This window comes from Aethalodelphis obliquidens, unplaced genomic scaffold (assembly GCF_003676395.1).
Source record: "Aethalodelphis obliquidens isolate GAN/ISIS:26980383/991018 unplaced genomic scaffold, ASM367639v1 scaffold7, whole genome shotgun sequence".
In the NCBI taxonomy this organism is placed as follows: Eukaryota; Metazoa; Chordata; class Mammalia; order Artiodactyla; family Delphinidae; genus Aethalodelphis; species Aethalodelphis obliquidens.
Genome location: NW_020837951.1, coordinates 884,398 through 897,331, shown reverse-complemented (window position 1 = coordinate 897,331; position 12,934 = coordinate 884,398). Strand labels below are relative to the sequence as shown.

General features: G+C 54.2%; 1 protein-coding gene and 1 non-coding gene across 3 annotated transcripts; one reads left to right on the top strand and one right to left on the bottom strand.

The window, feature by feature from the left end:
• Positions 1–572: 572 nt before the first annotated feature.
• EDF1 (endothelial differentiation related factor 1) lies at positions 573–4,236 on the bottom strand. Of its 2 annotated transcripts, none has more exons than XM_027104251.1 (5): positions 4,068–4,236; positions 2,497–2,548; positions 1,967–2,127; positions 1,585–1,678; positions 573–1,023 (listed from the first exon to the last, which is right to left on the bottom strand). In XM_027104251.1, exons 1-5 carry the CDS (start codon positions 4,143–4,145, stop codon positions 962–964), a joined length of 447 nt encoding a protein of 148 aa, XP_026960052.1. In that variant the 5' UTR covers positions 4,146–4,236; the 3' UTR covers positions 573–961. The 2 variants fall into 2 exon arrangements, with proteins under 2 accessions (XP_026960052.1, XP_026960053.1); XM_027104252.1 differs by having other exon boundaries at positions 4,122–4,221.
• Positions 4,237–8,529: 4,293 nt separating this feature from the next.
• TRNAG-UCC (transfer RNA glycine (anticodon UCC)) lies at positions 8,530–8,602 on the top strand. The gene has a single exon. It is a non-coding gene; the product is annotated as a tRNA-Gly (tRNA).
• Positions 8,603–12,934: the final 4,332 nt, after the last annotated feature.

Below are 12,934 nucleotides of genomic sequence, written 5' to 3'. Positions count from 1 at the left end.
GGTGGCATGGAGCTGGACTTGTAGGAGGAATGCCCTGATGTGTCCCCTGTCCCAAATAAAGGTCACCGTGTCCACCCTCCCATGGTCAAGGTCCCCGCCCACACGCCACCCTCATCTAATAAAATGGAGCTGAGTCTTTCTGACCTAGGGACAGTCCCAGGCTCTGGTCTTCCACGAGGGAGATTCAGACACCACCCGCCAGGTCTGGAAGGCCCTCCGGGCATGGCTGTCCTAGGGGAGGGGGTGACGGCCACACCTGCATGGCCAGGTACCCTGGACTCCAGCCCAAGTGGCTCCACCTTGCCACCCCGGCCCACTGGGCTCTGCACGGAACGATGTGACCAGGGACTCAGTGCCGGGGAGGGCCAGGGTTTGGCGCCAAGAAGCTGATGGACGCCCACTAACCGTCCCAGCAGAAGTGACGAGCAACAGCCTGCAGAGCGACCCTCCTGGCCCGCAGACTCCCCCACAGCGCTGCATGCAAACAGCCCTTCGCCACACTGGGGGCCAGAGGGAGGGGGAGCTGCAGGCACAAGAGGCGAGGCCGGACAGCAAGGATTCAGCACCAGCAGGAAGGGCGACAAACGTTTATTAGCTTCTCTACGAGCCGGGCCGGACACGCAGCTCCTCTCCCAGACGGTGGCTGCCCACCGTGTGCGAGGCGGTCCCCCCTCCGAGCTCCCTGGAGCCACAGCCGTGACAGGGCAGACCCCGGGGGAGAGGAAGGCAGCGCTCTGCACCCCACGTGAGGGACGGGGACAGGAAGGAAAACAATCAGGAGAAGCAAACACGCTGCAAGGTTTTGTTAGTTTGACAGCAGGTACGGGTAGAGGGGGTTCCCGGGCAGGGCTACCGCCCTGTGTTCCGCACGGCCGGTGAGGAGACCCGCGCTGGCGCTGGTGGTCAAGGGGAACCAGCCAGACAAGATCAGCCGGAACGCACTGATTTCGAGGCTTTGTGCTCATTTCGCCCTCGGCCCCTTCTCGATCGGCTTCCCAATGTCTCTCCCCCGGAGCTTGAGGCCTGAAAGAGCCACCGGCCCATGACCACTGCAGCTCGCCCCTGGGTCTTCAAGGCACAGGGCAGCTCCACAGCACCACTACCCACTGCCCCGGAGGGGGCAGCGGCACCAGCACCGACCCTTGAGCGCGGCTCCCAGGCTCCACGGGAGGCGGGGGGCAGTGGGCGCGTGAGGGGAGGGGCGGGAAACCGATGAGCACCACGCCCACCACGCTAGCTTCCACGCCTGACTCTGAAGAGCACGTGCCTGCCCGTCTTCCTGGGGACAGAGGACGCCCCTCCCCAGAACTAGGCCTCCTCGCTCCGGGAGCCACGCTGCCGCCAATGCTGGGGGCGGGGCAGGGAGAGCGAGGCCCACAGCACAGGGGGCTTGGGGAGATGCCAAAGGGGGAGGCGCCCAGACACTACATGCTCGTGGAAATTTTCTTCAGGCGCCGGAGAATTCCGGGGCCCCAGGGGCCTTCCTGCGCCCCTCCTCACCAAGCCCACCCAGGAGGGGCGGCCGTACCGTGCGCGGTCAGGCAGCGGCAGCCGAGACCCACTGAAGGGTGGCGGGACACTCACCGATGGCTCTCTCGATCTTGCCCAGAACCTGGTTGTTAGGAATGGCCCGGCCACTCTCATAGTCCGCGATGACCTGTGGCTTTTCGTTGATTTTCTAAAGAGAACGTGTATTTGCACACGTCAGTTCCAGAAGGAGATGCTGGGAGACTAGAACACATCCAGGTGAGGCGCCTCAGGCACCGACCCCCGGGGCACTGTGCAGGCCGAGGGTCTGAGCGGATAGCAGCTCAGGAAGTTACAGCTGACTCGTGTGGCCCCCCCGAGAGGGCTCAGGGTTCCCGGGGCAAGAGCGAACTGAAGCCCTCAAGTCACCAGGAGAGTGGAGCCCACGCCTCCCGCCTGCCCGACCACGGCCCGGGAGGAGGGGACCCGCCGCGCTCACCGTCGCCAGGTCCTTCTGCGTCAGTCCTTTGCCCTGCCGGCCCTGCTGGATCACCTTGCCCACCTCCAGGGTCACCCGGTCGTGGTGCAGCTCCTCGGTCTCCCGGTCCAGCTTGGCTGTGTTCTTGGTGATCGAATGCTGTTTGTTCTGGCCGGCGGCCCCTGGACCGGCACGAGGCAAGAGCAGAGGAGAGGGTTTGCAATGAAGCCGAAGGAGAGCCGTTTCAGAACGGGAACCAGGCCCAAGAGGCGCCCTGTGCCCAGGGTGACGTGCTAGGCCAGGCCACCCAAAGTGGGGACAAGAACACGCAAAGGACAAGTCCAGAATCTGTGAACTAAGGAGGAGAACAATCCCTCCTGACCTACGCCAACCACAGCTGCTCTCACAAGATCCCTGACGTCGCCCAGCTCTGCGGCGGCTTCAGCTGCCAGCAGCCACCCGACAGCCCGGGGGCAGCACTCACGCGTCTGCAGGTACGAACCCCAAGAGCACCCCCCCCCGGTCTTGCGAGTGGACACACGAGTACCTACATTTCTTGGAAGTCTCCACATCTTCTCCTCGTCTCTGAGCTGCTAAGATGGCCTGGAAAATTAGCAAGTGTTTTTCGGTCAAAACTAGCTTTGCAGTATTCGGCAAACACCGGTTTAGGCTGCTGTCAGCCAGTCAGTGCACCGCTAACGCCTGGCGCTTTTTGAGCCCGTGAGCTCCGAGCTCATGCCCCTAAGCGCAGTGCTATGTGCTTAGTACCTGATGCTTTTCCAAGCACTGACAAGCAAATGCTGGGTTTAAACCAAAGCCCGGTATACAAATCCCTCTACAACCAAATATCCAGGCAACTCTCAATAAACTCCTGCTAAGGAAAACAGAAAGAGCTCACGTCTTGGCTGCTGAAAACAACGTGCTAATGGATTCCTTTCGGAAACCCACACTTGAAATAGATTTACCTCTCTAGTACACTCTCCTGCAAAAGCAGGAAGGAACATCAAGTGAGGACCTGGTCTGGCCTTCCTCAGCCAATCCGGCTCCTGATAAAAGACAGTACGTCGCACAAAGCCTGCAGCCCCCGTCCCCAACATCAGCCAAGACAGCGACACCCCCTGATCTACAGTCCCCGAGTATTAATGTAGTGTATTTCTTGAAGCTTCTGACACCTCAGAGACATGACTGTGCGACATTCTCAGTGTGACAGGTGCACAGATGCTTTCTAGAGCTGTTCACATGATTCCTAGCTTGTGGCTATTAAGTTTCCTTTGGAAAAAAAAAAAAAGAGAGTGAGTTTGGTTTTGACTAACTGAGAAGTCCTGGGCAGGTCAATGAATGCTGATCACCAGTGCCAAAGCTAGTCCTGGCCCAGACCTGGCACTGCGTGTCTAAGGCTGGCCCAAGGCGGCCTGAGAGCAGAATCAAGCAGGGGTGGGGACTAAACTGCCCTTCCCCTTTTCCCTCACATCGACTCACAGATGAACCCCCGACGGACTAGCCAGGGAACCTTCTGCCCCAAGTACCCCTCAGGGCATGCCGGCTACCCTTGCAAGTTGGGGACGCAGGGTCCACCTGCACGCTGGGTCCTAGGCCACCTCAGCCTGGGGCCAGGGACTCCCTATGACCGGCAATATGCTTCAGTGGGCTCCACAGGCGGCAGCGGACTGGCCAGGCACCCGGCAGCCCGCAGAAGCGGGAAGGAGACCCTGGGGCGGGGGTGCCAGGCAACCGTGCCCCTGTCCCATCCCTTCCCTCGACCCACCACCTATCTGCGCTCCATCCCCCATCTGCGCCCCGAGGTCCACCCCGCTAACCTCGCCCCCCTCCCCTCCAGTCCCTATGTACCTGTCCCCACCAAGAGGTCCAGCGCCTCGCCCGCAGGCCTGTGTCACTGCCCTAAGACCATCCGGAGCCTTCCACCCCCAGCCCGCCCCTGTCTCCCACTCCTGCCCCCGGCCCCCGCCCCGTCGCCGCCCCCTGTCCCCGCTCCGCTCCCACCCGGTCCCTGCTCCAGTCCCCACTCCCCGCCCCCAGCCCCGCGTCCTCCCCGCCCCCGGCCCCGCGTCCGCCCCGCCCGCCCGGCCGCTCCTGGGCCCCGAGGCCCGCGCTGAGCCCGCACCTGCTTGGACTTGGCCTGGGCGGCCGTGGGGCCCTTTTTGCGCAGCACCGTTACCGTGTCCCAGTCACTCTCAGCCATGGCGGGGCAGGCGACGCTGGCGGTCCGTCCGGCGGCTCCGCGGCAGCTGCTCGAAACCCGGCGACGCGACGACCCCTAATCGCTCGAGCGCTTCCGGCGCCCGCCTCGGGCCCGCCCCCTCCTCCCATTGGCCGGCGGCTCTGGGGGCGGGCACTTCCCGCGGCTCGGGGCCAATCCGTGCCCGGCTCGTCTGTGGAAACGCCAGAGGTGCGTGACGTGGGGCGGGAGAAGTCGCGGCCGGGGCGTGCGGCCGCTGGGGGGCGTTGTGTGTGGGGGTGGCCGGGGGGGGCGCCAGGGGCAGCTGGAGGGGCGCTTGGGAGCGCTGGGGGGTGATGAGGGGCATGTGGGGCAATGAGAGGTACAGGGGCCGTGGGCGGGGAGGCGAGAGGATGAGGGGGTGGGAGGAAGGGGAACCCGGCTTGGGGAGGCGGCGCAGGGTGGCTCTGGAACGGGGTCGGGGCGCAGGACGTGAAGAGGGGTACTGGGAGGGGAAGGGGAAATGCGAGTAGCGGGTGCTGTGCGCCGGGGCGAGAAGGGGAGAAGAGGGGACTCGGGGGAGGAGCAGGTAGGGGGAGGGAGACTGGGGTCCACACCTGGCTTCCTGGTCGCAGCTTTGGGGATGGGGATCGAGCAGCCCCGGCCTGGCCTGGCCCCTCGCGGGCAAGGTGGGCGCGCAGACTGGATGCAAGGGAAAGGTAGCCTCATTGATTTTCCTGTAGTTGAGGTTAGTTTCTGTTTCATGCCTTTTTTGGTCACCTGGCACGCAAATGGAAGTTCTGTTTCTCTGGAGTTCTGCTCACGTGATGCAAAGATGATGGGGGCCAGAGTGCGGGTTAGGTGGGGCCTGAAGCAAATACATTTTGTGGGAGGACTACAAGGAAATATATAAAATTATAAAAAAAATTAGATACAAAAGAGAATGTTTTTGTATAACATGTATATTTTGAATAATATATACATAATTTTACAATATGTAATATATGTATACATAATATAACGTGAATAAGTTATTTTACAATAACTTTGTAATATTTTATAGTTATTTTATGATAATCGGTTTTTAGTATATTTTTTTTTTTCCGGTACGCGGGCCTTGCACTGTTGTGGCCTCTCCCGTTGCGGAGCACAGGCTCCGGACGTGCAGACCCAGCGGCCATGGCTCACGGGCCCAGCCGCTCCACGGCATGTGGGATCTTCCCGGACGGGGACACGAACCCGCGTCCCTTGCATCTGCAGGCGGACTCTCAACCACTGCGCCACCAGGGAAGCCCTATGATAATCTTGTATAATGAGAAAATAAGTCAATAAATTATAAATTTAAAAAAACTGACAAACTCCACACATCACAAAATTCAGAAAAATAACGTTTGTATGAATTAATGAATGCATCTCTAATGCTTTTGCTTACATTTTTGGCTGTATCCTCATTGAATGCCACATCATGACTTTGCAGAATTGTTTTACGGAAAGAACAGGAAGACAATTCAGACATTTTTCTAACCTGTGTGATCAAATTTGTCTCTGATTGTTAGCATTGACCTCGGTTTGGGTAATACTTGCGCTTCGCACAGATGTGCTCACTCTTTGTAGCATTCTTATAGGTTTATGCTCCACAACACAGGAATTCTGATAAATGTGTACACTTTAATAATATAACATCCAGTTATCTTACCAGCAAAAGCAAGTATATTTAGGAATTACAGTTCAGAATATTAAAACTGTGGCAGACCATAGGCAAATCGGGAGAACAGGAAGAACTTGCTTTTTTAGGGAGAAGGGGGAGTTGGGACGGGCTGTGATAACCAAAGAGTTTGGGGAGCTGGGGGTCCAATGGAGGCTTCTTGTTGGCTGGACTGCTGCAGTCTCTGATTGGCTGGGCTGTTGGGGGGTGGAGGGAAGTTTCCTTCCTCCTGCCTGACGGTAAGTAGAGGCACCTTCCTGCCCAAGATGTAGGCAGAGATCTCTTCCTGTTTGGGGTAATTGACTTGCATGGCAGGCATGAGGGCACACCGTACAGGCCAGTCCCGAGCCGACTCCAACTTTGGCTGAGTTTTCTGTAATTAAATCCACACATTCTATCCAGGAGTCAGGACAGCCGAGTCCTCTGCTAACAATTTTGCATAGACTCCCTTTTGGTTCATACGACAAACCTTGTTTCTCCTTTGCTCCACGTACTTCCAGTTCCGGGCGCTGTGCGGGTAGTAGTTGGCAGATGTGGAAGATGTACCTGCCCCAGGACAGGCCAGCAAGACTGTGAACAGCATAAAAATAGCCCATGTACCCCAACTAAGTGCATCCCAACTCAAGCTCCTCTTAGTGGGGTCCCAAAAATGCCTGTGGTCACTGCAGCGGGCCCAGGAAGAGTGTGAAGAGAGAGGAGGCTGCTTAGAAAGAGACGGCGGTCTTAACCTCTTTAAGTCAAGATCTCCTACTCCTGGAACTTAAGCAACACCCGGCCGTGTGAACCCTCGAGTGAGGCCCTCTCTTGAGGGCTGTGATGCCCAAAGGAGAAGTTGCATCAGCTCCGTGGTGTTGCATCTGCCCTGGTTGGCTCAGCCCAGAGAGGGGGCATCCTAGACCCTGGTGTCTTCTGTCCATGCAGGTGTCTGCCAGGATAGCCATCATCACATCTGGCCCTTGGTCAGGAGTCCAGGTCTGATGCCACAGAGACCTCTGCAGCCCCCGTCCTTGTGGCATGAGCTACCACCAGGGCACAGGTGGTACAGGTGTCTGTGCCCCTCCCCCCGACCCATTCCCTGTCGGGTCACCCGTGCTCACCCCCTCCTGGCTCTGGGTGCTCCTGATTTACTCAGGGTCCATGGGAGAGTAGCTTTGGGGGCGAAGCTGCAGCAGGTGGCATGGAGAATCAGCTTCAAGAGGCCAGGTGAGCAGCTCACATCCCTGAGGCGCCACACCACTGCTGTTTAATGAATCCCCTGCTTGCCTTCACTAAAGTAACCAGTGTCACACATCTCCATTCATGGAGAAGGGAAAAGAGAATTCTGTAGCCTTCTGGAAAACAAAGATAAAACATGGCTATTTCTCTATTTCCCAAATAAAGATATTAACTTGAATATTGTATCCCTGATGAGAATTAGATTTTTTTTGATGTGGACCATTTTTAAAGTCTTTATTGAATTTGTTACAATATTGCTTCTGTTTTACGTTTTGGTTTTTTGGACGCGAGGCATGTGGGATCTTAGCTCCCTGAGCAGGGCTCAAACCCGCAACCCCTGCATTGGAAGGTGAAGTCTTAACCACTGGACCGCCAGGGAAGTCCCTCCCTGGTGAAAATTAGCATTAAAAGTTATCAACTAAATACTATCCAGTAAAATCTAGTAAACGTGAAGGTCTGTACCCTCACGAAGCGGGGGCTACTCACACATTCAAAGGCAGCTCATGATCACCATGGCCAACAGCCCTTGAGGTGGCCCCAAGGATCGCACTTCCTGGCAGCCCAGATTTTGTGTCATCCCTTCCCCCTCCGTAAAAAAGCATTTTTTATTGTGATAAAATACACTTAACATAAAAATTACCATCTTAGCCATTTTTAAAGTGTAGAGTTCAGTGGCATTAAATACATTTATGATACTGTGAAACCATCACCCATAATCCATCTCCAGAACTCTTTATTTTGTAAAACTGAAACTCTGTTCCCATGAAACACTAATTCCCTATTCCTCCTCTCCCCCAGCCCTCAGCACCCACCACTCTACTTTCGGACTTTCGGACTTTAACTATTCTAGGAACCTCATATAAATGGAATCCTACAATATTTGTCCTTCCGTGACTAGCTTATTTCACTCGGCATGACGTCCTCAAGGTTCCTCCATGTTGTAGCCTGTGTCAGAACTTCTTTCTTTTTCAAGGCTGAATAATAGTCCATTGCACGTACATACCACATTTTGCTTATCCATTCAGCCATTGATGAACACAGGTTGCTTCCGTATTTAGCTACTGTGAGTAGTGCTACTGTGAACGTGGATGTACACGTATCTTTTCTAGACCCTGATTTCAGTTATTTGGATATGTACCCAGAAATGGAATTGCTGATCATGTGTTGACTCTAGTTTTAATTTTTTGAGGAATTGCCGTGTTTATTTTTGAAGGATGTCTTTTATAAATATTGTCCCATTGTGTTCTGACCTCCATTGTTTCCAATGATAAATCATCCGTCGTTCATATCTATTTTGATCATTGTGCCCTGCATGTAATGTGACATGTTCTCTGGCTGTTTCAAGATTTTCTCTTTTTTTGGGGGGGAGAGGGGGTTCCTATTATGTGCCCAATTATACCATTCTTCATATTTATCCTCCTTTGGTTTGCTGAGCTTCTTGGATCTATATATTAATGTTTTTCATCAAATTGGGAAAAATTTGGGACTTCCCTGGTGGTCCAGTGGTTAAGACAATGCACTTCCAATGCAGGGGGTGCAGGTTCGATCCCTGCTCAGGGAACTAAGATCCCACATGACACAAGGTGTGGCAAAAAAAAAAAATTGGGAAAAATTTCACTAGTAGTCAAATATTTTATTTATTTATTTATGGCTGCATTGGGTCTTCGTTGCTGTGTGCACGGGCTTTCTCTAGTTGCGGCGAGCAGGGGCTACTCTTCGTTGCAGTGCGCAGGCTTCTCATTGCGGTGGCTTCTCTTGTTGCAGAGCAGGGGCTCTAGGTACGTGGGCTTCAGAACTTGTGGCATGCAGGCTTAGTAGTTGTGGCTCGCGGGCTCTACAGCGCAGGCTCAGTAGTTGTGGTGCACGGGCTTAGTTGCTCTGCAGTATGTGGGATCTTCCCAGACCAGGGCTCGAACCCGTGTCCCCTGCATTGACAGGAGGATTCTTAACCACTGCGCCACCAGGGAAGTCCCCAGACAGGCACTTTCTGAAAAGAAGGAGCCTTTGGGGATTAGGAGTAACCCACTGAGGTTTTCCTTTGGGGAAGAGCCCTCTGGCCAGTGTGGAGGATGGGAGTGTGAACATGGGGTGAAGGCAGTGCTCAGGGGAGTATGGGCAGTGAATTGGACTGACCAGGGCAAAAGGAGTGGTCAGGGGGCTGAGAGGGGCTGAACACCCTATGGAAGCTAACTATGTCAGGTTGGATCAACAGACCAACAAGCTACTTGTTACTCATTGTTAACTTAAAAGTTATTGGTTACATCCTTTGTTAGTATTCTGATGAATATGACTGTACAAGTATTGTTCACAGCAGATCTACATAATGCATTAGGATTCTACTTCCTTTCCCCCATACTTTTTCCTTGTGTTGACAAGTGTCTCTAATTTTTTTGATTAGCTGCATGTTAATTCACTTCATTTTTATTTACCCCCATTAATTCAGCCCCAGACTGTCTGTCGGGGCTGCAGATCTCCTCTCCACCCATCAGGTGACTGGCCATCCCTGTGTTTCCCAAGCCTCATCCTCTGCAGCCTGTTCTCCCCAGCAAAGTTGGGTGGGCTTCGTCCAGACCCGAGCCTGGAACTGTCTTTTGAGGAGTTTCTTCTGTCTCCTGGAGCCAATGCCAGCATCTTCTTTCCTTTCACTCTTATCTTGGTGGACAGGCTCTAGTAACTTTCAGACCAAGACTACATGGGAGGAAAATTTTTTGAGACAGCATGTTTGAAAATGTCTTTATCCCATCATCAACTCTCAGGGTGATTGATTGATACTTTGAGCAACAAATTACAGGTTGGAATATGTTTTCTCTTAGAATTTCAAAGTCAGGCTCTATTATCTTCTAGTTTCCATATTACTGTTGAGAAGTCCCATGTCTTTCTTGTTGTCAGTCCTTGATTTATGACCTGCTTTGTGTGGGCTTCCTCCTCTCTCTCTTTGCCTCTGTCTCTGTCTCTCCCTCCTTCTCCTCTCCCTTCCCTCCCCGCTCCCCCCATCTGGAAGTTTTAGGACCTTCTACTTGCCCTCCTTTCTCTGCAACCTCAGGGTGATGGCCTTGGTGTGCTTCCCCACCATGTGCTCCACACTCTAGACCCCCTAAGTTTGGACAATAAGGCCCTTCAGTTTGAGAATGTTTTCTTGTGCTCTTTCCTCAATAACTAACTCCCTTCGTTGCTTGTTTCCACTTTCTGGAATTCCTATCACTAAGATCTTAGATTCCCTCCTGGGGCTGTGAATGTCCTTATCTTTTCTATTTTTAACTCCTTTTCTTTCTGCTCCACTTTTGGGAGATTTCCTCAACTTACCACCCTTTCACTGACTTTTTTCTTTAATTTGGTATCACATTTTTATTTTCTAAGTGCTCCCTGCTCTAGTCTATCTGCTCCTTCTACGGCACTGAAATTTATAGCACCCTGTTTCACATATTCTTCTCTCTGTCCCTCTGAGGTTACCAAGTTTAGTTCTGGTCATGTTTTTTTTTCAGGTACCTGCACCCTCCCTCCCCCTCCTTTCATCTGTTTTGATGTCTTTCGCGCAACTGTCCCAACCCTTGGCTGTCTGTCTCATCCAAGAGGGTGGCCCTTGGGAGCAGCTGGGAGCCTCACGTGCATGGCAGGACTTGCCAAGGTGGGCTCCTCTTTGGGGTGATCAGGGTGGGACAGAGCCATTTCGTCTGAGGGTCCCAAAGAGCAACACGTGGCCAACCCACTGTTTCCTCCTTAGCCTGACTGCCAGCCAGGTGGCCGCCAAGGGGAAGAACTGAGCCCGGCGTCCCTAGGCTAGAGAGCCTTTGGATTCATCACCTCCTGCCTTCCATAGCAGTGAGGAGAGGGAAGTTGCCTGGCTGTGTGGGTTGGAGACGGGATCTGGGGTCCAGCCGTCCCTACACAGTGTTCAGCCCCTCCCTGCAGCCCAGCCTGCTCAGGGGCCGGGGCCTCTGGGTTTGCCTGGAGCCAGCGCAGCTAGCCTCTGATGACCCCCCTCACTCTGGGACCCAAAGGGTAGATCGTATATGATGCAATTAGCTGAAGGTTCATGTAGTGATCCTAAATGATGTCAGTGATAAAATACAAATACTCCTCCTCAAAATGTCTCCTGTCGGCTGCTGGCACCGGCAAACTCCAGCACGCTTTGTGTCCTACGTGGAAATCAGCTACACCCTGTGTTTCGGGGGAATGTTCCTAACATTTGGGTGTCATGTGTACTTCCAGCCCTGGCAGAACTCTGTGCTCCTGCATTTAGACAGCAAAGCAGGTGACATTAGCACCGCTACTGCGCCCGACTTACTTCAACCCTGTCGTTCTATACAGCCACTCAGAGTTTTCATTGGAATTTACAATTTTTCAACTGCGGAGAGGTCTGAAAGGCACCAGGGATCGGCTTTGACCAAAGACACTAAAAGAATCACAATTTGCAGGAGGTACATACGGTTCTTCCTAACTTGGTGCGTCTGTGGTTTCAAGTGAGAGAAAATTACAGGTTTATTAAGGTCAATAAAAAGTATCCTTTGATCAACTACGAGTGAAAATAGATGGACAAATATGTCTGGATACTCTATTGAACATGACAAGAAGAAAAAAGACTGATGGTGACAAAAGCACTGTGAAATTTGCAGATATTAAGACTCAAAACCAGAAACTGGTCTATGCTGTTATTCATTAACGTGAAAAATGGATATGTCGGTGTAAGTATTCCCCTTGTTTTTGAGAAAATACATAATGTAAAGAAAGTTTTGATCCATCACTTTCCCTTTTGTACTGTTTATTGAATGTATTTACTTTTTATTCACATGATTGTGTACATGAAGTTCAGCAAGAAAATATTTTCACAGCTTGCTTTTCTTCTCAGCCATTGTCATTGTCACCGAATACACTTGGTCCCATGGAGAAGGGGAGTTAAAAGATCCACTGGGCGTCCCCAGCGAGCACTGGAAAGGCCAGGTGTGCGGGAGGAGAGGATGGGCTGTGGTCCAGGAGGGTGAGTGGCTGGACTGGGCAGTGGAGGAGGCTGCCAGCTTCTCCTGCGCACTGGTGGCCACTTCCTTCAGCTGCAGAAAGCAGGACCACTTAGACTGAGCCGGGTGCAGGGCCTCTACAGATGGCCAGGGGAGGGGAGGGGGCCGGCTGGAGAGTGGGGGCTGCCAAGGATGGGCCTGGGGTTTGGGGAAGCAAGGAGGTACGGTTGACAGCTGGCAGAACCAGGGTCAGAGGTCCCAGCTGAGCTGAAGAATGCTGGGTCCTGGACAGGTGGGAGCCCTATGGAAGAGGGTGGCAGTGGTGGGGCGGGGAATGCCTGCTGCAGTGGGGTGCTGGGAGACCCCTGAGGGCCACCCCGAGCCTCTCCGACACAGAGCTGCGGACCTTGGCCAGGTGATCACTTGCTGGGTCCGAGTGTGAGCAGAGCCATCTTACGGTTTGCGGGTCCGAAGTGAGGCGGTGGAGCAAGGTCCCCACAGGGAGCAGGGGCGCGGTGCCTGGGCGGGAGGTCCGGCCGGAGTCAAGGGGCCAGAGCGGCAGTTCCGGATGTGGCCGGCAGAGGGCGCGCGCGGACCCGCCGCTGCTCCCCAATGAGGCCGAAAAGGCCGCTGCCCTTCAATGACCCAGCTGGCAGAGGACACGGGCACACAAACCGAGTCTAGTCCCACGGGGGGTGTGTGTGGGGGGACCCACTTAACACAGGGCCAGCAGGAGAGACCTTCTCTATCTGAGACCCTAGGACCTGCAGAGGGCCCAGGCTGAGCCCTCGCCCGGGGAGTGAGGGAGCTGGTCCCCGCAAGGCACTGGCCGGTGTAAAGGCCCTGGGGCCGGGTCCCGGGTCGGCCTGGCGATCGGAGGCCAGGGTTGGCCAGGGAAGCCCGGGCACCTGTGATTCTGCATGTGAGGTTGTCCCCCAGGC